The 25,180-nt window shown below is 39.5% G+C and overlaps 1 protein-coding gene across 2 annotated transcripts in view; it reads left to right on the forward strand.

Moving 5' to 3' along the window:
- Positions 1-25,180, forward strand: part of NR3C2 (nuclear receptor subfamily 3 group C member 2) — a 366,877-nt gene that overhangs the window by 224,711 nt on the left and 116,986 nt on the right. For both annotated transcript variants that reach the window (XR_009701136.1, XM_061192560.1), the window contains exon 4: positions 23,713-23,829. Coding sequence is in view for 1 of the 2 variants with exons in the window: in XM_061192560.1 (XP_061048543.1) it covers positions 23,713-23,829 (117 nt within the window). In the remaining variant the exon portion in view is untranslated. The remainder of the gene's footprint in view (positions 1-23,712; positions 23,830-25,180) is intronic.

Raw genomic sequence — 25,180 nt, forward strand, 5'->3', positions numbered from 1 at the left:
TTTTAGTCAGTTATCATGTAACTGCAAACCTACGCAGGAATGCCATCAGTTTAGGGGTTCAGTTTCTTACCTTTTGTTTGACATTCCTTGGACTTGAGAAGCGTGTCAATGATGATTTCTGTTTTCCCATGGGTTCGGCAATATGATTGTCTTCATATACTAATATTTTTTGGTATCTTTATTATACTGACTTTAAAGTTAATTCCATGACATCATTGAATTTCACCATCCAGTTATTTTACTAATTTGTTCTGAGTCCTGTGTAGAGGACGCTATGTGTGCTGTGGGACTGTGTTGAGGCACCTGTGACCCCATCTAGGGAGGTATGATCTTTGTCTGAAAGAAAGCATCATCCTCTCCTTTCCCAGCCTGGAGAAACTGCATTTCTCCTTTAAGGTCCAGGTAAAAGATCACCTCTTCATCAAGGCTCTCTGATCCCCACTTGCTGTCTCCCCTCCTTCTCTCATTAAGTTCTTCCTCCTCTAAGACCCTTTAACACTTTTTTTTCAGCTTCATTGAGGTATAGCTGACAAATGAATTTGTAATATATTTAAAGAATTTGAAAAAGAATAGACACATGTATATGTATAATTGACTCCCTTTGTTGTACACTTGAAACTAACACATTGTTTATCAACTATACTCCAATATAAAATAAAAAGTTAAAAAAATAAAATGTATAACATGATGATTTGACAGCCATATACATTATGAAAGGATTCCCACCATTGAGTTAATTGACACCTATATCACCTCGCATACTAACCCTTTTAAGAATTATTTTCTTTTCAATGAGAAGGTTCTACTCTCAGCAAATTTCATTTATATAATACAGTATTATCAACTATAATCACTATATTATATATTTTATATATATCTATTATATTAGATCCTCAGACCGTATTCATTTTATAACTGAAAATTTGTACTCTTTTACCAGCCCCTCCCTATTTCTCCCACCTCCTAGCCCCTGGCAACTATCATTCTACTCTCTGTTTCTATGAGTTTGACTTTTTTTTTTAAATTCCACGTGTAAGTGATAAGATGCAGTATTTGTCTTTCTCTAATTTACTTCACTTCTAATGATGCAAAGCATGCTAGGTTCATCTATGTTGTTGAAAATGGCGGGATTTCCTTCATTTTTTTAAAATTTATTTTTGGCTGCGTTGGGTCTTCATTGCAGTGCGTGTGCTTCTCACTGCAGTGGCTTCTCTTGTTGCGGAGCACGGGCTCTAGGCACATGGGCTTCAGTAGTTGTGGCACGCGGGCTCAGTAGTTGTGGCTCACGGGCTTAGTTGCTCCACGGCATGTGGGATCTTCCCGGACCAGGGCTCAAACCTGTGTCCCCTACATTGGCAGGTGGATTCTTAACCACTGCGCCACCAGGGAAGCCCTCCTTTTTTTAAGGCTGAATAATATTCCTGTGTGCGTGCGTCTCACATTTTCATTCATCAGTCAACACTTAGGTTGTTTCCATATCTTGGCTTGTGAATAATGCTGCAATGAACATAGGAGTACAGATATTTCTTCAAGATAATGATTTCATTTCCTTTGGATAAATACCTGAGAGTGGAATTGCTAATCGTATGATACTTCTATTTTAATTTCTTGAGGAATCTCCACACTGTTTTCCATAGGGTCTGCACTAATTTACAATTCCACCAACAGAGCACAGGAGTCCCCTTTTCTCTACATCCTCACCAACACTGGTTATCTCTTGTCTTTTTGATGATAGCTATTCTAACAGGTGTGGGGTTCATAGCACTTTTTATACATTAATCATCATTGTATGTAGTTCCGTGAACTCCTTGCGAGTAGATATTTTTTCTTACAACCATTGTGTGCTCAATACATGTGGTGTCGGTCACACAGTAGGTGCTTATAAAGGGACAGAGGCTGAAACCAAGCAATTAGAAAATACTTTTATTTTATCACAAATCATTTTGTATCATAGGATTAAACTTTGGTTAAATGAGAATCTTTTTGTTTTTCATTTTGTTGCGACCACTAAAAATAGTTGAAATGTACTTAAAAAAAATTTTTTTTATTTCATTCAGATGAACTTCTTATTTACTTCCAGGTATTTTCTTGGCCCCCTGTGTGTATTTGCCTTGGTGATACAAAAACTAATGACTCCTCTGGGACAGGGTTTTAAACATTAACTCCTACTACTCTGCTAGTCTGGGCATGGCAAGGTTTAGGAGGAAATGGCAGTTCACAGCAGGGCGTTGGTGCATCAGCTGAGAGGACAGGGCATTCCTGCCCCAGGTATTAGCCTCTTGCTAAACAAGAGGATTGCATGTGACTTCTGAGAGTAAGGGTGTAACCGCCCAAGCCATGTATATTTAATACCTACCATGTACAAGGCACCATGGGGCTCTATTGACACATAAGACATGCTCCCTCCTTGAAGGCATTCTGTTACAGATGTGAAGAAGTGATGTACAAACAGCCAACCTTCACGTAGGGAAGAAAGCGATAATTACCAATAAGGGCAATAAGAACAGCATGAAGTGGAAGTAAGTTTAATAGTGTTTGAAAGTATTCTTGCAAATCTTAGTTAAGATAATGCGGTGCTATGGGGCCCGACTCATAATAATTCTCAGCCAGTGTCAGCTGGATCCTTGATGTTGAAATTAAGTGCGAGGGTGTTTCAGAAAGAGGAGGTATATCTGTCCAAGGTCATTGAAGTTTTCGGGCAAAGTGGAGGGTTAGTCAGGCATGTATAGAGAGGACGTGGAAGTGTTCTGACCTTAGTCTCTAGAAAAGGAAGAAGAATGGGCTGATGGTAATGACCAAAGCCTCCTTTGCATAAACATTTATACAAATTCCATGTTTTTATAATGGTTGATTCTTATTATGGATAATAAAACCAAGTCCCCCAAAAGATTGAATCAGTCCAGCTACATTTGCATTGCTGGTATCTGGTGAATGCTATCTACCTTATTTTGATAGGTGGAATTCAGAACTGGGAAAAACTAGGCTATTTTTGGCCTACAAGCTGTATTTTGTTTATCGCCATCCTGCTTCATAGAGGCACATTATCTCACAGAACTTGATCTAAGGTGTTAACCACAGTACCTCTTCCTTTAATATTCTTCCAGCGAAGACACAGCTTATCAAGTATAATAATCTCTCATTTTTTCTTTGACTTAAAATATTACTTCCAGACTTTTCCCCAACACTTTTTATCAATTTTGTAATTGCAACGTAAGATAAACACACTAAAACACATCTATGTGTATATAAATACATAAATAAATAGCCTCCTTAAAAACTTCTAGGACTGCTGTGAGCAGGGAAGAAAAGGGGAGTGAACCTTCCATTTCTGCAATTTTCTTTTAATCATGGAATACCTAATAAAATTTTAGATTTTTTTTTTAGAACAGAGCTTCAAGATTGTATTGTGATCCCTTTTTAACTTTCAGTTTAACTTTCAGTTTAGGTAACTGTTGCAGTTACCTAAAATATATGTATGAATAGATATCTATACATGTATATCCACAATCTTGTTTTTCTTTATTTTTTATCTCCTGGAGTACTTTCCTTAGAAGTTATTTTCAAAACAAAGTAATTTCCCTTATCATTGACTGCCTTTTTCATCAAAGGCCATAGTGACTGCTTTTGAATTCTTTTAACTCATTTGCAATTCTAAGACTCTTATGTGGGATAAGGACACTGATTATAGCTCCCTGCCCTGTCTTTAGCACTTTGCTCTCAGTCAGCTTTGCCAGCTACACTGTGTATTTACACAGGCCACAGGGTAAGACTCCATTGCCCTATTTACTGCCTATTCATTCTAATGCTGACTTTATGTTTCCCTCAACAGTTCTTCTTTTCAGAACCATAGAGGCAAAGATATAGAGAGACAGAGACAATGGAGATCATCTAATCCCATCTCCACATTTTACAGCTAAGAGAAGGGATTTAGAAAGGCTATAACTGGATCAGGATGACCAGCATGGTAGTGATTTACAAACATTGCACAGGAACTTATATATGAAAAGGCTGAACATATTAAAGTAATAATCTGTTGGTACTTGTGATAGAAAAGGCTTAAAAACCACATCATGATTGCTTTGTCCTTGCTATAGATCAGGGTTTCTTCATCCTCACGGCATGGTGCTGTGCTTATAACACATCTTAGGACAGATAAGAGTAAGGTCGAAAGTCAAGGGGATGTGGCAGTACCCAGGCTCAGTCCAGGCGAATGGCTGTCATGACGCCTCAGAGATTGTGGAGCAGATGGGCAGGGCTTAAGAAGAAGAATCCAGGTAGACAGTCGGCATGTTGGAGTTTTACCCATGGTTTGTAGAGCTTAAGCCACATTGTGGGATACAGGGGTAAATGATGGGGACCAGTAAGGGCGCAGCAGCCATGGCAGACAGGTGGCGGGGAAAGCAGCTCGGATGGGGGGCCACAGCCAAGGCCCAACCTTGCCTCAAACCCCAGTTCTTTTCTCCCGTTGGGAGTATGCAGAGGGGCACTGACCAGTGGGGAGGCAAATTACCTTGTTGTAATGCACTAGGTTTAGGTCCAGACCCTGCTGTGGAGGATCTTAGAAAGTCAGAGTTAGTCAGGCGTCCCACCAAAGCAGGCCTCTGTGTGCCCACACCTTCATTCTCTGCTAGCAATAAGAGACTGTCCTCTAGAAGCTGACCACCAGACCCTCCTCCAAGGAGAAGAGGATGTGGAACAGAGAGGCCTTGCTGTCTTAGGACCTGAGGCCCAGTAGGGAAACTTAGGCCTGGGAAACTCTTGTCCAGAGAGAGAACATGATGTGGCAGTGCAGCTTGGAGCAAACTCAGGAGGCCAGCATCATGGATTGGGAAGTAGGAGTAGGGAAGGGCTGGAATGTTTCAGGAAATTCTGGTTTTAAGCAGGATCAACCCAGGCCTAAGGCTTGAGGAAACCTAGGGATAGGAGTCCTGGAGGAGCAGGGGAAGGCCCAGACAGATGAGGGCTGGAACAACCATCCCAGGCCTATTTAGAGTCTCTGAGCTAAAAGTCAGCTGGCGGTTTCCAGTGACATAGGCCACTAAAATGAATGCATCTCTCTTATTTACAAGTGACGGCAGTGATAGGCCATCAGCTTGTAAATCTATACACTCTTTTAATGACCGAGTCAAGCCATTTCGGTATGTTCTTCATGACAAGCTCTTGTTTTCTGAGAGACAAAAAATGACACAGTACAATTGCAGTTGAACTAAATGTTGTTATTTATTTCAGTATGTGTCTTATCTCTTCTGTGTAAGAGAAATGGTGACAGGAATTAGAGAAAGTACATATGTCTTCGTAAATTAACTAAGGTAATAATGGGGCAGACTGGAATTTCCTGGGCTATGAAACCAGGGCTGCTCACCAAGGTGGGACAGTGATGGAGCGTGGACACAGGTGTCATGAGAAAAGAGTCCAGAAGGCAGAGCGCAGAAGCCCCTGTGGTCTGGGCAGGACATCCGTTTGGGTGCAAACAGAGACAGATAGACTGTCGAGAAAGGCAAGTGTCAGAGTCCCAGTCTTGGGCTGGACTTCAGAGGGAGCCAAAGTTGTAGGAATGTGGGGTGTAAGAATTGGGGGTACCATGCAGGCAGTGGGACACAGGGGGATGAGGCACAAGCCAAGGTAACAAAGCGAATATGAAATACAAGCATAATTAGTAGAAAAGTGGCTTAACTCAGAGATCCCAGTTTAGAGTAGAGGGACTAGATCCTTCCTGCTCAAAGTCAAGGTTGCCTGGACAGAGCTAAATACAGCCCGAGGGGAGAGGCACCATTACTGCCCCCATTTTACAGATGGGGAGACTAAAGCTTCAGGAGGCTGGCTAACCCCGGCTCTCACAGTCAGGGTGTGGGGAAACCAGCTGAGACCCAGCAGTCTTGCTCCAGGAGCAGTGCTCCACTTCCCAATCTCCATCACTAGAGGCATGACCTTGAGGAAGACCGGAAGGTTTGTTCAGGCACGGGGCTAGGCTTTTAAAATACGCTACCGCATTTATTCTTGATAATCCCCTGGGAGATAAGTTTTGTTACTCTCACTTTATGGATGAGAAAATACAAGCCTGAATGGCTTGCTCAGGGTTACACAGCTGATTAGTGACAGAGTCTCGATGTAACCCACACGTGTCTGAATGCCAAACCCCATTACTACATTAGGAACTACGTTAGGAACTTTTCTTGTCCTGAATTTTGGCTGTAATTAAGGATAAGCTGTTCTCTAAATGGGAAACTCTTTCATTTTAACCAATTTATTCCAATGAGGAAATGTTCAAAGTTAAAACGTGTAAGTACAAAGCTTTCTCAGAAAGCAAAATGAGATATTTTTGCGCATGTTGAGATTTCAGGATTGCTCTGCATGACTTGCCAGGTGAGTCAAATCCTGGTATCACCACTGGCCACATGAAGCACCATAGACAGCTGCTTAACTTATTTCCTTGTCCAGGGCAGGAGGATAATATTACCTATTAAAAAGGTTACTGTAAACATTAAGTGTGAGAAGAGTATAACTTTCCCAGCCTAGTAGCTTAGACCATAATAGATTCTCAACAAACGTTGGTCCTCTTCAATTCTATCTCATGCTGTCTGTCATATTTTCATGGTTGCTCCCCACACTTACGATCTGGTCCGTCATCCAGCCCTGCCTTTCTTATTTCTCGGCCAACAGCTTGTCTTATTTCACAGAACAGTTTCCCACAGTTTCTCTCCCCTCTACCCTCTCTCATCTGATTCTAATCTTTACCTCCAAGTGGTAAAATAAACTTAGACAAAGTTCTAGTGTATGCAGATTTATGTCTTGCACCACTTTTTCCTCATAAGCACAAGAATTTTGGTTCACATACTAAAGTTGTAAGTCATTTCTACTGGGAATAATTGGATAAAAGGGAACTGGCCAATTTAGAATATTAAAAAAGAAAATATCTATTCTGATTTGGTAAGCTAAGTAGTAACTCCAAGTCTGCCATTTTTATCTCAAGCATACATATTATCTGTTTCTTTGAGACAATGACAGGACGCAGGAGGCAGAAGTCAATAACTTTGAGTTAGAAAATCAGAAAGATGTGGAATATTTGCCTGAAGGTCCGGAAAGAAATCATTTAAGATGGCTTCAATTGTTCTCTCTTGGCTAATGAGTAGATGTTGAAGCAATTGAGATGTGGAAAAAACACATTTGGGGCTCGGGAACAACAGAGATGAGGATGATTAATTGAAAATTGTATCTCCTAACCACCGTCTTCTGAAAGAGTCATCGGAAACCTGGGCTTAACCAGTCGCTTTGCCCTTTCTCCAGGATATTTTCCACTGAGCCGTCAGTGTGAGCTTCCTCAAACACAAACTAGACCTGGACAGGCTTTCCCATCACCTAAAGATTCAAGTCCAGGCTATGCAGCACGGCCTAGCAAAGATCATCACTTCCTCTCCTGTGTGCCTGTAGACCTCTGTCCATGTGCTGTTCTGGCCCCAGGGTTTGATGTGCTTAGGACCCCCTCGCCCACATTGGACCATGTATGAGTCCCCTGTGGACAGAGATCTCATTCCTCTCTCCACCCCGTGCTGATCACAATGACAGGCATGTAATAGCCACCCAGTAATTATTTATTGAATTAATTAATAAAAGAGCAAGCAGACATTGAATTAATAATGCCTAACTTAACAAACAGAACAGATTTACTGTGGTTAAAAAAACATGTGTCCTAGAAAACCTCTGGAAGGATACAGAGACATTGATAACAGTGATAGCCTCTGGGGAAGGGAACAGGTACCTAGAGGACAGGGGAGGGACAGAGGACCTTTTCACCATATGACCCCTAGTGCTTCTTGAATTCTGTACCATGTGCATGCACTATATCATTATATACCCAAACCTACTCTAATTTGATGTGTGTGTATGTGCATATGAGCAAAACAAACTGATATCAAATGATGTCATAATTGCTTTTCTTGCAAAAATTTAGATTGCTGATAGAAGTTTATGATGCAGTTGTGCTCTATCACCAGTACGGCGCTCATCTGGGTTTCATTTGGGTTTCGAGCTCTAAGGGTGTTTAGAAACCGGGCTATCCCTGAGATGGCACCTAATGACCCACTGAGCTGTGTTGAGACCTTCAAATCTTAACAAATAGTTTGAGGCCAGAGTGGCTAAACCAGAGTCCCTTCTGTCTGCCCAGGTCTCATTTCTACTTTTGAGATCTTGGGAGATTCACCGGTTGGGCAAGAATGAATGAAATCTGATCATGAAGAACCCAGCACACAGGAGTTTTCAATTCTGCAGGGCTGTGCACATGTCTGCTTCAAGGTCTGGGGTTTAGAGGTACCTTTAGATCAGGCAGAAAGAGGTGGATTAGTTAGTATGTAAGTTTGTCATCCTGTGCATATTTCAGTTGAGGCTTGGATTTCTGGGTATGCCTATATTCATGCAGTTTCCTCTTCCACCTGCCAGAGTGGTTAGTGATGTCTGCATGTGAGACTTATCCATTATATGGCAGCCTAAATATTTTTCACTGCAAAGATTCTGTTTCTGTTCCGTATTACCCTCTAGGTAGAACTATCTTAAGGATACTTCTAATATGTATGAAGCCATAGAAAGAGCAAGTGCTGTAATAGAAGAGTTCCAAGTACGAATCCCAGCTAAGCTAGTCACATGATTTAACCGCTCTGTGTCTTTATTGACAAAATGGGGGTAATATGACCAATCTCACAGCCCCCCACCCCCCCGCATAGGATTTTTAAATTAAGGATTAAATTATATAATTGGGAAAGCACCTGTCACATAATAGGAATTCAACAAATGTTAGTTCCCTGCCCATTACCCTGAATAACTTATTAGTTTATCTAAATAACAGATGTTTTTGCATAGTCAAGTACAACTAGGTTAAATTCTTACTATTGAATGTATAGGATGTAAGTCATGCCTCCTGAAAAATTGTTCCTTGTTCCATGGTGATAACTTGTCTTTTCTTATTACACATCATAATACATGTTTCTCCAGGTTAAAAGCTTATAGCACTTGGCTTTTGCCTTATAGTATTTTCTTTGATTATCTTTCACTAAAATATGCAGCAGGCCTAAAATTTAAATCATGATAATTAGAAGTTATATATTTTTAAAAAACTAACACCTTTCACACTGAGAAGAATGTTTATCCTGGAATTCTGTGCTTACCCACATGGGAAGAACTCTTAAAACACCACAGGGAAAAAATAAGTCCAATCTGCCTTCTAAATTAAAATCTTAGAATCCCAGAATCATAACTTCAAAAGATCTGTGTTTAAAGGTGGTGGCAGAGGCACCACTTATTTCTCAAGTGAGTTCCCTCCCCACCCCCCCCCACCCCACCCCCGCTCTGGCATTTTAAAGCCTGTTAATCCAGGCTCACTCATAAAGCTCAGCAGCAGGGGATCATTGTTCATTGGTTTATTATGGGCAGACGGGACTGGTTTTAACTGAACAGAGGCAGTTAATTGTCAAATGTTTTAGCTGGCTCGAGCAATGAGTAACCAGTCCTTTTTGGACACCCTCTCACTCACCAGGCAGCAGTATAAGATGTAGAGAGGGGGGATGGGAACTCCCCCATCAGAATCTGCAGTGCGGGAATTTGCTGGGACCGCCCTAATCTGTTTCCCAGGTTGTTCAAACCAGTTCAAGAGCAGTTAAACAAGGTTATGTAAGTGCCATGTGATGTAGCCCAAAATAGTGACTGCAAACCCAGGCTGCTGTTGCTGGGCAGTTGTCAACTGCTTTTAAAAAAAAAAAAAAAAAAAAAATCCTCCAGCAGGACAACAAATGGACCTCTAAACATGAAAAAGAGATTTAAGCAAGAAGTTAATTTTAAAAGGAATTTGATGAAATTGCCTTTCTGAGGCTGAAATTGAATGAGATTTTTGAAAAAAGGAAACCTACATTGTACGTAAGATCTGGTTATTGTAGAGCATCCATCAGGGATAGTTAAGTGAAAAAGACTCTTAAAAAGTTTAGTTTGCTGCTAACGTGCCGAGTTCCCATGTTTTAAGGAACGGCAACAACAAAACCATCGGGTTTGCTAAAGGCTTTGGGCGTATAACAAATTATTGAGCAATATATCATTCAGAGAGTGATGAATATTCAACTATTTCATGTTTCTGTCCCTTTGAGTTAAATTCTCTGGTAGCTTCAAGATGTGAAAAAGAAAATTACATTTCACGTAGCACAGTAAGCATGAAAATAAGGTTTTAAAGGAAAATAAGATTCTTTGGTGAAATGTCATTGACAGATTGTTTTTTAAAAGGGAAACAAAAACAGCAACGGAGGAGGGTTTAAAATCTGCCTTAACCGTCATCAAGAGATTTGCACCCTGAGATTTGGATTTCCACTGCGACCGTATCCTCTGGGTTCCCTGCCTTTTAAGAAGCTGCAGATCTGGGGAGTCAGGGATCCTGAAGCAAGATTCCAGGGAGGTGGGTGGAGGGGACCATAGGATCCTGGTTGCAGGATTTGCACTTGGAAGCCCACTGGGTATTTGTCCCTGTTGTTGAGATCTGGGTCTCAGGACCTGTCTCTGGGGTCCTTTCCCCACCTGGATTCTGAGCAAACCGAGAAATAAAACAAAGAAGTGGTGGGTGGAAGATAAAATATCAACTTTTTTTGTTGCTGTTGTTAAATAAGTTGAAGGATATGGTTTAATGGTAAGAGCAAAAAAGGCAGGGGGAAGGGCTTACTCCCTGAGCCTCAGAATTAGATACGAGGACAGGCAGTGCTGGATCAGGGCAGGCCCCCACCACTGGGCGCTGCACCTGCTGCCTGAGGGAGTCCTCCCCCATGAGGAGGAGAATGGTGCTGAGGCAAGCAAGTCAGATCTTCTTCTCAGACTTACTGGTCAAGGCAGAGTGAGTAAAGGAGATGGAGAGGGGCATCCGTGCAGCTGCCTCCGCCTGGAAGGAGACATCAGGCTGGGGGCGGGGACAGAAGCGGTCCCCTCCAGGATACCCGATCTGAGGCCCCCGGCACAGCTTCTCTGGGGGCATGGGAAGGGATCTGGGGTGCTGGGTAGGGCCAAAGGTCAATATTCGGTGTGATGAGAAGTCATTTTTTTCAACACATGGAATTTGGGGCATTCTGTTCAGTCTAAAATCACTTAAATTTCCTGCCTGGTGAAGTGCCTGCTCATAGGATCAAGTTCAACCACCTCCTTCTCCGTGCCTCTTTCTTTGTAGATTCTAAAAGGTATTTGTAGGTGTTCATGATGGTTTTGGGGCTTCTAGAACCTGGTCCTTTCCATATCTAATCTGACCTGAGAAATTTAGTATTTTACTTGATAAAAGGGGGCGATCTGGAGTGTGAGCCATCCTTACCTTAGCTCCCACGTGGAAGAAAAGGAGATAGAGTATTTCCAGACGATGTAGTTAGAGGCACAGAACATTGCTGGGGACTTGAAAGAGTGTGCATATCCACAGATAGCGCTGGATATGAGATCAGTGGAGTCAGAGAAGAGCAGGAATAGGACTCCTTTCTGAGGTCAGAAAAAGAGCTGATGGGGACACACGTGCCACAGGTGCCGCCCCAAAGTAGGGCTGAACGCCCACGTGGGTCAGCCAGGCAGGGGCCTGCCTGCGGGCTGCACGACCCGTCTGCGGCCTTAGGATGTCTCTAAGGATGGTGTTTGTGATTCAGGACCAACCTACATGTCTGTACCTGTGAACAGGGATACAGATATACAGAGCGACCAATCTTCTGAGTTTTTCCATTTTGTTAAGATATGCCTCAAAATATATTGTCTTTCATCCCAATAATAATAATAAAACACCAAGAGTAAAAACACCAGTGAAAGTAACGATCCAGTGCTACCGTATCAAATGCCTCTGATCCAAGCTTTGCTTACTTTTCCCGAAATGGCAGTACGTTTTGCTAAGAGCATCTTTGAGCTCTGCCCACCTTCCCATCTCACCTCCTCGTGCTCCAGAGGCTCGGTGTCACTTTGAATAAGGCGGGTAAGAGTTTGAACTTGAGAGTTTAAGTAGTGAAGGGCCCTAGAAGGCCTTTCATCAGAAGCATGCGCTAATCAGATTTGCGATTCAGAAGGATCCCTGTACAGGCTGTATGGAAGATGGGGGCTCAGAGGAGCCCTAGGGGTCCAGTGGGTACCTCCTGGACCACTGACGGGTACAAAGTGGAGAGCAGCCCCGGGAAGCTCCCTCACATTCATTTCAACCAGAGTAACTCTTCTTTTCCTGTTTTAACAAGTTGAGGTCTGTGTGAGAGTTAATTTTTTTAGAAAGCTTTTGAAGTTTAAGACTCCTTTGATTTAGAAATGGGGAAATAGTAGAGGCAGGTAGACTCGTTACAAGTCCATTGAGATAATGAAGATAATATGCAGTAATGCGTGCTAACAGCAGTAACATGTGACAGTAGCAATACTACAGTGATAACGACTACCATTCATTGGATCCTTACTGGAGGCCAGCGACTGTTCCAGTGCCTGTGTGGTGTGTTAATCTTCAGGGGAACTCATGAGGTAATTCATGATAGGCACTCATGATAGGCATCTGGGTGATTCCCATTTAACAAAGGAGAAAACTGATGGACAGAAAGGTTGAGTCACTTGTCTGAGGTCATACGAATAGTAAGCAAGAGTTCAAACTTCCTAATTTAGAAGTTTAACCAAGAGAGCCTGAAATAAGGAGAGAAGGTACTGGTGACCATGGAGAGGATTCAAGAGAAACTTTGGGGAAGGATCATCAGGATCTTGTGGTCAGTTGATTCTAGAGGATGTCTGGGGTTGGGGTGTAAATCAGGGAAGACCAGGGGCTTCTAGTTGTGACTCCTGGTTGTAGCTTTAAGGACAAGGAATAGAGGAGGCTGCATGTGTGGTGGGGATGTTAAGCTTGGTTTGAAGTGTCAGGCGTTCAGGTGGGGCATTCCACAGGTACATGCCTGTGTGGGTCTGAAACCAGAAGGGAAGAGAGGGCTCAGGAGCCCACGTGGCACTGGCAGCCCCTGCACATCCTCTGGTCACCAGAGTGCGTCGAAGCTGCTTGCTCCTTCTCTGCACCCCTGCCTTCCTGGGCTTCTACCCACCAGACCAGTTGCTCACTGCACGTGGAACCGTGTCTCTGCCTTTCCCTGTGCCCATCCTTGACTTGGGGTGCCTGTATGCCTGTCCTCTCCATGTTTCAAATCCACAACACTCTTCAAGGCTTACGTCAGATGCTTTCTTCCTTCATAAAACCTTGTGCATCTCCGCATTCAGATATAATCACTTACGCCTTTAAACTCACAAGAGTCCCATGTGATTTCTCTTAATCATTTAAATTTCCCCAGCCTTTAGAACGGTAAGGTCTTGGAAGGAATGGACCATGTTCTGCCTCTTTATATCTTGCTTTAGACATCTTTGCTGAATGGAATTAAATCATGGTCTGGGAACTCATTTTAAATCACAGACATAAAACAAACTTATGGTTACCAAAGGGGAAAGGGGTGGGGGGAGGAATAAATTAGGAGTTTGGGATTAACATATACACAGTACTATATATAAAATAGATAACCAACAAGGACCTACTGTGTAGCACAGGGAACTATACCCAATATTGTAATAACCTATAAAGGAAAAGAATCTGAAAAAAGAAAATATATATATGTATAAGTGAATCGCTTTGCTGTACACCTGAAACTGACACAACACTGTAAATCGACTCTACTTCAATAAAATCAGTCAGTTAATCCCAGAACCTCTTTTGCTTCTTTGCAAGGGTCTTTGGTGCTCAATTTGCTTGCCCCTAAGTATCTGCTACCCCCATCTGGCAGAATGGAATTCAGTCTCCCGGGTTCACCTTTCCTTCTGCCCCTGAACATGTGTGCCTACTGACTTTTAAGAGTTTGGATATTAGGGTGTAACAGTAAACAGACAGGGGAGATGAGAAACAATAATGCAGGGGAGTTATAACTTGCCAGCATCTTACACCACTCTTACAGTCTTGGACACTGCTCTAGAATTCTTAGCTGAGTTGCAAACAGATCGGAGAGTCCTGGCTTTTTGTCCTGTGTTTACCTTAAAGGATATAGTTCACCATTCTCACATCCTTGCCAGCCTTTAAAAAAGTTAAGGCTTGAAGATGAGATCAGAGCTGAGTAGTATTTGTTGTGTCTCAAGTGGACCCTTTTCATCTAGAAGCCTTCTTAATTCAGTGGTCATAGTTGCTCCCACAGGAAAATCTTTACTCACTTATATTTAAGAGTTGACTGTGTTTGTTCTTTGGATTTTCAAGTACTTTTTTTTTTTTTAAGACTGACCTAACCAAATGAATGATGGATGATAACGATCACCTTTTTTTTTTGAGTACCTCAGGCCAGGCTCTGTGCCTCTTGTTTATATATATTAGTTTGAATCCATTTAGCAACCTACGAAGTAGGCATTACTGTGTCCATTTCATAGATCAGAAAGCTGAGGCTCAGAACCATTAAGCAACTTGGCTGAGAATCTCATAGTTCCCTGTTGACTGAGGTAGGATTGGAACCCAGGTGTATCTGGTTACAAAATCGTGCCCTTCCTACTGTCTTCTCCCTACCGCCTTCCATGTTTCCACCTTTTCCATTCTAGCATTATTGATGCTTTGAGGCAAGATCCATATGTCACCCAATCTGTATTTTCTCATTTGGGACCAGCCCAAGTATAACAAAAAGTTGGTTCTTGATTTCAAAGTAATTGACAATTTTAAAAGATAATTTGTATTGGGTTCAGTAACTTTTTAAAGAATGAAACTAACTTTAAACACTGAATTATTTGACAGTTAAAAGCAATATCATAGTTGGAAAAAAACCAGAAAAAAATGATACTTTTGATTTGTTTTTTTTATTTTTGAACTCAACTTTGGTTGTTTTTGGCTTTGGTTTTTTTAAGTCTATAGGCATTTCCCTTTTGATCTGAGCACTTGTGGTTTCCCTGTACATTAATTTTATGCATGTACTAACTAATCCTCCTGGTGCCCCATCCAAGTTTACGGTAACCTTGGCAGCTTTCTATTTTCTAGAAAGACTTCCTTTTCTCCAAAAAGCGACCACTACCTCAGGCAGGAGATGCGTTGAACTAGTATACACAGACGGATGAGTGACTAAAGTTCCCTGAGCCCCGCTGGACAGATTCTCATTCTTAAACAAGATGCTTTTACATCTGAATGACTCTGTAATAGTTTTGATTTAAGGCAACCTAACCAACTTACGTGAAGGGTGATTCGGACCTTACAGGGGAAGTATTTAGTACTTAGGACACCAAGAAGTTACAAACATCCTGCCTGGGATTCTGACCTTGGTTTAAGCTGTTTCTGGCTTTCTGCTGCTTCTTTGCAAATCCTCAGAGCTCTTTTTCTTAATTGGTGTGTGGGTAGAGGCGGGGATCTAAAAAGTATGGTGCTGGAGATGGGGCAGAAATGATTTGTGTGTATGGTCTTTAGTGAACCAGTTACTTAGGAGCTTGTGTGAACATTCATTACTGCAGGTTTGTGTCTATATACAACATTCTGTATGAACATGTAAGTTCTGAGTTTCATACATGTAGCAGCAGCTCTGTGTCAAGCAGGATGCTGTTTGTACCATATCTCTACTTTCTCAATTAGCTTGTAGACTAATTCTCCATAGTGTTTCTAGTGGAGTGCCTTAGTGCCTACAGATGGATGCTCAGCCGTTTTGTACAAAAGTTTTATTTCAAAGGAATATTTTGGAATCTTTAAGTCATATTCCATTTATTTTAAGCTTTTATTTCTCTCCATGTTGTGGGATTGTGCATTTTTTTCTTTGGAGTATCTATCACAGTGCTTGCTACCAGCTAACTAGACAGAACTTTCTCTGTATTTTGATGAGGAAATACAATCAATTTGAAAATCGTGGGACATTTCCATTTACCCGATAAGGTTTTAAGTTATTTAGTTTCTAATTTTTTGTACAGATTCTTGAATATGTATGCATATTAGTGTACTGACATTGAGAAAGTAGGTTGTGGGTTTGGGGACTTAGGGGTGGAGTGGTCACTGGATTACATTCTTTATTAAAATAGCCCATAGATTTTTTTTTTTTTCTTAAAAAAAATGTATTAGGTACTGGTAGCTTCTCAATAATGTTTTGAAAAATTTAGCTAGTTATGGAAAGAGGCCTCAACTTCATCCATTAAAATTAATTTGTCCCTAAAAAAACAATAATGTAAATATTTTAATACTTCTGAGAGGAAGTAATAATGGAGGCTGAATTTTGTGTTCTCATTTCCCCTTCATGGAGGTAGTCTTCAGTGAGGTTCCCCATATATTTCCAGCTCTTTGTCTTCTGGGCACAAGGTAAGATGACAATTCCATCCTCCCTTGCAGTTGGGTGCAGTTCACTGGACTATACCTGAACAATGAAGAATGAGTTGCCCACTCTGGGCTGGAGCAGTAGATTTCCTAAGTCAGATTCTATAGCTGCTCTGCCATGAGACTCACAATACTCACTATGGTGGCTGCCCCATCAGCCTGGGGCCCAGGGTGAGAACACATGGAACAGAATTCCCAGACTCTCTGCCGTTGCCTCATTAATATGTACCAAAACCCAACTTTTAGCTTTGTTGATTTTTCTCTGTTGCTTTTTTCTTTTTCATTTCATTTCATTCACTATTATTTCACTCCTTCCATTTGCTTTGGGTTTAGTTTTTATTTTTTCTAGCTTCTTAAGGTAGAATCTTTGATCATCAATTTTAAACCCTTCTTTTCTAATTGAAGTATATAAAGCTAAAAATTCTATAAGTACTGCTTTAGATGTATCCAACAAATTTTGATATGTTGAGTTTTCATTATCATTCAGTTTGAAACCTTCAGTAATTGCCCTTGTTGATTTCTTCATTGACCCATAAAATTTTTGAAGTATGTTGCTTAATTTTCAAATATGGGGCTTTTTTAGATATCGTTTTGTTATTAATTTCTCATTTAGTTCCTTTGTGGTCAGAAAACATATTGTACATTATTTCAATCCTTTTATTTAGAATTTTAGATTTGTTTTATAGCTCAGGATACGGTCTGTCTCAGTGAATATTTCATGTGCACCTGAAAAGAACATGTGTATTGTGCAGTTGTGTGACCTAAATGTTAATTAGGTCAAGGTTTTTGCTAATATTGTTCAAATCTTCTGTATCCTCACTAATTTTCTAGATAGTGATTGTTCTATCAGTTGCTGAGAGAGGGGTTTTTAAATCTCCAACTATGATTTTGGATTTGCATTTTTTCCCCCTTAGTTCTGACTAATTTTTAGTTGATGAATTTTGAAGTTCTACTATTAGGTGCATTGATATTTAGGGCTGTTATATCCTAATTTAATAATTATGAAGTGATAGTCTTTATCTTTTGTGATACTTTTTCTCTTGAAGTCTACTTTATCTGACTTTAATGTAGCCACATCATCTTTCTTATGCTTACATTTTTTTATTGCATATATTTTTCCATCTTTTAACCTCCACCCTGTCTGTGCCTTTATATTTAAAATGCATCATAACACACACTTGGGTCTTGCCTTTTTTAAATCCAGTCTGCCATCTTTGACTTTTAACTGGAGTGTTTAGACCATTTATATTTAGTGTAAATATTGCTGTACTTGAATTTATATCTCTTATCTTGATGTTTGATTTCTTTTTGTTTCCTCTTTTATTTGTTCCCCCATTTTTCCTTTTCTGTCCTTTCTGGGTTGAATATTTTTTTAGTATGCCATTTTATATCTTTATTGTCCCTTGAGCTACACTTAGTGTTATTATTCTAGTGGTTGCTTCATGGTAGTATTTCTTAAACATTATTGTGCAACAGAGTCACCTGAAGGGTTATATAAAACACAGATTTCTAGGCCCTGCTCCAAAGTTTCTGAGTTAGTAGGTCTGGAATTAGGCCTGTGGATTTAAATTTCTGTTAAATTCTTAGGTGATGCTGATGCTGCTTGGCAAGGGACCATACTTTGAGAACCATTGCTTTAGGGATTACAGAATGTACTCTTAACTTACTATAGTCTACCCTGAATAATTTATACCATTTCAAGTGTAATGTAAGAAATTTATAGCAGTAAAATTCCATTTATATCTCTTCCTACCTTTGGGCTATGTTTTTAGGTATTTTACTTATACACATTTTATAAATCCCATAATACATTTTTTATTTTGCTTTAAATAGTAATTTGACTTTTGAAGAATTTAAGAAAAGAAAGAAAATTTCTTTAAAATTTTACTCTCTATTCATCATTTCTAGTTCTTTTCTTTCATGTACATCCATATTTCTCTCTGATATCATTTCCCTTTAGCATAAAGGACTTCCTTTTTTATTTCTTAAAATGTGATTCTACTAGCAACAGATTCTTTTAGCTTTAGTTTATCCAAAAATGTCTTTATTTTACCTTCATTTTAAGAAATGTTTCCATGGGTTATTCTGAGTTTAAAGATATTATATGTTGTCTTCTGGCCTCACTTATTACTCTTATCCTTGTTCCCCTTAATGTGATGTAATTTTGTTGTTGTTGTTCTGGATGCTTTTAAGAATTTTTATATTTTTTTTTCCAGCAATTTAACTATGTTGTGCCATAGTGATTTTCTTTGTATTTATCTCTTGGGGCATTTGCTAAGCTTTCTAAATTTGTAGGATGTTGTTTTAGTCAAATTTGGAAATTTTTATATATATTTTTCTGACCTATTATCTCTCTCCTTCTGGGACTCCAGCTACACATATGTTAAATTACTTAATGTTGTCCCATAGGCCCCTGATGCCTTTTCCTTTTATCTTTTAATGTTTTCTCTTTGTGCTTTAGTTTTTATATTTCTGTTTCTTTAATTTCACTGATTTTTTTTGTTAGTGTCCAATATATCATTAATTTCAACCAAAAATATCTTAGATATTATTTTGTAGTTCTTTGATTTCCATTTGTGTTTGTTTTTTATCATTTCCAAATCTCTTCTGAGAGTCTCCATTTCTTTAACCCTTTTATTCATATTTTCTTGTATAGTCTAACGTATCTATTTAAAAATCTTTATCTGGTAATTTCAACCTCTGGGTCATTTGTGAGTCTGTTGCTAGTGACTTTTTCTATTGACTCTGGTTTGCATTTTTCTAGTAATTATTATTGTATTCTAGACATCCTGGAGACTCCAGATTCTGTTATATTTTTCTGAAGAATATTGAGTTTTGTTCTATAGTCAATTAAATTACTGACAAATCACTTTGAACTTATGGGGCCTTTGCTGTATGCTTTTTTAGGGTAGGTCTGTTTTGGTTGTGCCTTTAACCCTAAGGTGAATGCCTTAATCCTGGGATACAGTATTTGCTCCAAAGGCAGGTACCTTCTATAATTTCAGTGGAAAGCCTGAGGTGTTGATTGAGTCCTTCTGATTTAGTGGGATTCAAACTCTGTCTCCCTGTGATTAGTAATAGCTGAAATACCTGCTCAGCCTCTTTCAAGCCTTAAATTGTTTCACCCCTGGAGTCTCACTCTTTGGAGTCTCATGCTCAGTTCACAGGTCAGCCAAAAATTTGAGGGGAGTTAGTATGTCCACTGCTCTTTTCCAGAATATCTATCCTTCTTCAATTTTTAGCTGTTCTAAAAGTCCCACAGTCTGTTCTCTGTCTTCTCAGGCCAATAGGACTGAAGATGTTGCAGGGTTTCCATCCAACCTCCACTGAAGGGCATAAGAGTCTAAAGCCCGCAGGAAATAAAAGCCTTTCAAACATGAATCATGTCTAGGGTGGTTCTCTTTTTTCAAGAGTCAGTTTTCCTCCAGCCTCTGCTTTCTTTTGGTTGCTCCCCAGGGCCTTCAAATATTTTTCCCCCCTTTGTGGACAGTTTATAATTGTTGTTTGTAGGAGGCTTATCTGGTTCAAACTATTCTGCCACTACTAGAACTGGTATTCTTCCCCAAATGGACATATAAGTGGAATGAGAAATAAATCTTTGTTTCCTTTACCACCGACATTTTTTTTTTTATCCACAGGATTATTCTGGTGGCTATATGTTCTGACTAATATATAACGATTAACTTGCAAAGAGGCCGTCTCTGAGAACTTCCAAGTAGACTGTTAGTAGTGTTCCCTACTTCCATTCTACCTACCTAGGACATGACCTTCAGATTAATGTTTCTAAAATACAGCTCTGGACTTCACATCCTGTAAGCAAGAGTCTCATCACCAGCTTGTCATTCAGAGCCTCCACTGTCTGGTCCCCATCATTCTGGTTGTCTGCCCTATGTTAACGTTATAGTAGAAAATTACTTACCCTCAAAAGCCTGGGGTATGACTTATTCTGAATTAGCTATTTTTACACTAGGAGAGCACAGTATTTAAAAAAGGACATGATCAAAAGTTTTTAAAGTCTTCTAAATGCATTCTCTTGTTTTCATTGCAGTTTTTTGGTTGTTGTTTGTTTTTCAATATAGATTAAGGGATGGGACACACATTACCTGTTTGTGTAGGTGCAATTCAAGTCTTTCATGTTTGCACAATTAAAAATATAAGCGACAGATAATTGTCTGAAAACTAGTAACACATGCCCAGAGCTGTCCCTTAAACTCTCCATCCTGCTTGTGGAAGATGAATTGGTGGCTGCAACCACGCTGGCTGATAGAAACCAGGTATACTATTTCATATATTGTACCTAGAAGGAAATTTTTTGCAGCTTTTATAGTAACTTGAATTTTTAAAAGGTGCTCACTAAAGAGAAATCCTCATAAAACAATCCCAGCTTTTAGAAGTCTGTTTTTGAACACCCAGAAAAGAAAGTTTTCTAGTGTGTGTATTAGACAGTGACCATTTCTTATGCATTCTTGTATGCCTACAACTAAGAGGCTGTCACATTTTATTGTAGATTACCAGAAATGGAAAGAACCATAGACTACCCCAACCCCTGATGCAAATGTTTTGTGGCCTTGCACACATAGTAGGTTCCCAATAAATAATTGTTGAATTGAAACCAATTAAAGTTACGTTTAGTTATTTCTTTAGACGTTAAATTTTATTCAATTCAGTGTGAATTATAGATGAAATCTTTGGTTTTGTATTTAATTTCACACCATGATAGAAGTCACATAATGCTGGTTACCAATGCAAATACTGGGTGATAGAGTATGCCTCATTCAAAGAGCAGTTTCAGCGTCCTGTTGGACCACCAGTAAATTATATTACAAATTGATGTTTACACAAGCCTCTGGCCTTAAGACCCAGCAACATTGTCAGACTTACTGAATTCTGCTTCCAATTCCACCCTTTGGGGAAGTTACTTTACCAGTTCTGACATGAGTTTCTTCTTGTGAAGAATAGCAATAATCGCCTTACCTGTGTCATAGGATTGTTGTAAGGCTTAAATAAAATAGTGCTATAGTAGGGCCTTGAAGTTTTATTTTTAAAGTGGTAACTTCTTAAGATATTGTGCAGCAACATGAAATGTTATATTAATCGGTTATAGTCTTTACCGTGGGTATCGATTGCCTTTGTGTAATTATCTACACCTACTTATATTCACTAAGAGCCTTCCACTTTTTAAGAAGTCATTAGATTATTATAATGGTGGAGTTTCATTTCTTCACTTTGATAGATTTCCCTATTGTATTACTGTAGTTTTATTGTGATCATCATTACTAATATTTACCATAATGTTACTGAGAATGAGCTATACATTAAATTATTTTAATACCATTGGGCAGTACACATTATTTTTATTGAGTATTTGCTGTAATTTACTTAGTAATTCTCAACGAAGGGAGTGTGATGGTACTAGGCTGAGGGGAGGGCTTTAGAGCCTGTTCCCTGTTTTACAGTCATCAGTGAGACACCCTCTGCTTTTCTGCATGTTTTCAATGACCCCATGACTCAGTCCTCAGACGTCTTCCCTGTCCAGTTTCCATATGATCTCATCCCGTCTCACGGCTTAAAATAATGACCACAAGCTGATGACATCTCCAGCGCAGACCTCTCCCGAGCTCCAGACCTGTGTGTCTAACCAACCCGCAGGCACTTCCATTTAGATACACCTCAAGTGTCTCAGAGTTAGCATGTCCGATACTGAGCCAGGGTAATTCCCCGTAAGCCATGTGCTCCTACTGTCTTCCTCATTTTAATTTACGGCAGTTCCATTTTTCTAATTGTTCCACCCAAGAATCTTAATGCCTCTTTAGCTCCCCTTTTTCTCAGATCTGTCAGCAAATTCTAGCAGCTCTACCTTCAGAATGCCTCTAGAACCTGACCACTTTTCATCACCAACCCACCATCATCTTGCCGTGGATTATAGGGGCAGCCTGCTACCCCAGTCCCCCGGCTTCTGTCCTCAGTCCAGTGCAGTCAGTTTTCTGTACAGCGTCCAGAGCCATCCTGTGAAACTTAAATCACATCAAGTGGCTTTTCAGCTAAAAGCCCTCTAGGCCCATGGTTTCCCATCTCACTCAAAGTCTTGAACATGATCTATGAGGCCTTACATGATCTGACTCATGTTGGCTCTTTTTCCTCATCTCCTCTTACTGTCCACTCATTCTTTCCATCTTTCATCCTTGGCTGTTCCTTAAACATGCCAGGTTTCCTCCCCACCCCTGCCCTCCCTCATTTGCTTTTCCCTCTGCTCTACTCTGTTTTCTCCCCAAGATGTCCACATAGTTAGCGCCTTCCTTTTCTTCAGAGCATTATTTTAAAGTCGCCTTCCAGCGAGGCTTCCCCTGCATTCTTTCTAAAATATCAATACCCTCCTCACCTCCACCGTGTCCTGTGCCCTTCCCTTCATTTTTCTCCCGAGCATCTATTACTGTCCAGCACTTGTACATTTTACCTACTTACCTTGTCTTTTGACTGTCTCCCCCTCATGGTAGGGTCACGAGAACAGGAACTTTTGTCTGTCTTATTCATTGCTGTTTCCGCAGTGTGTCTAATACTGCCTGATACCTAGTGGAAGTTCAGTAAATATTTTATATTTATTGGAATACGTAAATGAATAATAGAGCTAGGGTACAGTTTTGCATTTTGCCGGTAGATGCCACTCTCCAAGCATATTCTGCATCTGAATTATTTTGGTGCCAGTTTGGCTTGCAAAATGAAATCATTCTACATTTCTAGTTGTGTAATTTGCAAGTCTTCCAGTTGAAAAGACATGTGTAAATGTGGGTAGGCAGAGGAGCTTAAACAGCTACAGTAGTTGGGAATTCGGGGTTAGCAGATGTAAACTATTATATATAGGTTGGATAAACAACAAGGTCCTACTGTACAGCACAGGGAACTATATTTAATATCCTGGGATAAACCATAATGGAAAAGAATACGAAAAGGAATGTATATGTATGTTTAACTGAATCACTTTGCTGTACAACTGAAACTAACACAACATTGCAAATCAACTATACTTCAATAAAATAAATTAAAAAAAAAAAAAAACCCTGCAGCGGGGCCTTTGTTTAGATTGGTGCTGGGTGATGGCTGAATGAAATGTGCTCGATATCTCCTGAAAGGGTGCATGCCAAGAAATTCAAACAGTGAAGAGTGCAGCTCTACTTCTATGGGAACCTATTGGAAATAAACATTAAGCTTATCATCTGTAACGTAAAGTCTCAGCTGTGTTAAACTGACCATTTCTGTACCTATATCATTCGCAAATCATGTTTCCCTTCTACTTTTTTGAAGAAGAGATTTCAAGGCAGGAAATAAGATGTTTCATTACCTGATTGTACATATTAGTACTTTATATTAATACAATAGTCTTTATTGTAACAACTGTTCTTTATTATTTTATTCAGGGCAACACAACTATTTATGTGCTGGAAGAAATGATTGCATAATTGATAAGATTCGACGGAAGAATTGTCCTGCCTGCAGACTTCAGAAGTGTCTTCAAGCTGGAATGAATTTAGGAGGTAAGTTTTGTGGTTTTAGTTCAATAAGAGTTGTTAAGATGGATATAACACCACTAGGCTCTATACTCCCAAAATTGAAGATGAAGCTAACATGAAGCAAAGATTTCTTAAAATCTAGTAAGTTCTACATTTATGCTAAAACATTTCAGGAGAAAAATATTTCTTAGAAGGAGTTGAAAACAAGTCTGCTATGTGGCTGTGGTCCTAGTGAAGTTTTCAACTCTTGAGTTTGCTAAGGTTTCAAGAACTGGGTGCATAACCAAAACAAAAATGAATGATATTTTGTATAAAACTATAGCTAACAGTTTTTATTACTGTGTCTGTTTAGAAATAAGACCTATAAGTGATAACATTAACCAGATAGGAATATATTCCTGACTCTAGGAATAAATGTAATAAAGGAAGACCTATATGAAAAAAAAGCAAAAAAAACAAACAAAAAAAACTTTAAAAATGTTACAGGAGCTCACCAAAAGAGTGGGGCAGGTAAAGACTTGAACCAAACACAAAAGTATACAACGTCCCTGGGTGGGGAGATTCAACGTCTTGAAGGTATCAGTTTTCTCTAAGTTATTTTATGAATATAACACAAGCCCAACAGAAGTACCACTTGGTGATTCTAAGTTCCTAAAGAACAGCCAGCAAAATTCTGGAAAAGATAAATAATGAGGACAACTAGCTCTGCCACACAGTAAAGCATATGACACAGCTACAGTAATTAAAATGGTCTGTGTATTTGTTTATTGATTGTCAGATCAACAGAAAGTCAAGAAATAGATTCAAATAATATGAGAATTCTGTATATAATAAAGTTGGCATTTCAAATCAGTGAGGAAGGGATAGGTTATTCAATAGAAATTATTGTGACAACTGAGAAGCCATCTGGAAAACAAGAAAGTTGAATCCAAACTCTTATGATCCTCCAAAATAAATTCTGCTCTTTCAATGATCTAAACTTCGAAATATAACACAAAAGTACTAAAGGAAAACATGGATTTTTTTAATATTCTGCAAGTGGAGTATTTCATACTTTTTTGAGTATTAAATAAACCCAGAAGCTATAAGAGAAAAGAATGGAGGAAATCAATACTACTTACAAATCAAATATTACTGCAAAGGCAAATAATAAAAAACTGGGGGAAAATACTTGCAGCTTATAGACAAAGGGTTTATTTCTCACATAAAGTACTTCTCTAATTCCATAAGAAGAAGAAACCAACTCATTAGAAAAATGAGAATGAAAAGAATAGGAATGTGAACAAAATATTCATAGGGAAAAGAATAATAAAAGAAATACAATTGGTTCTTGAAACACATGAAGAGTCTCAGTCTAATCCTAATAAGAGAAATG

The sequence above is a fragment of the Eubalaena glacialis genome, chromosome 5 (genome assembly GCF_028564815.1).
Source record: "Eubalaena glacialis isolate mEubGla1 chromosome 5, mEubGla1.1.hap2.+ XY, whole genome shotgun sequence".
NCBI classification, from domain to species: Eukaryota; Metazoa; Chordata; class Mammalia; order Artiodactyla; family Balaenidae; genus Eubalaena; species Eubalaena glacialis.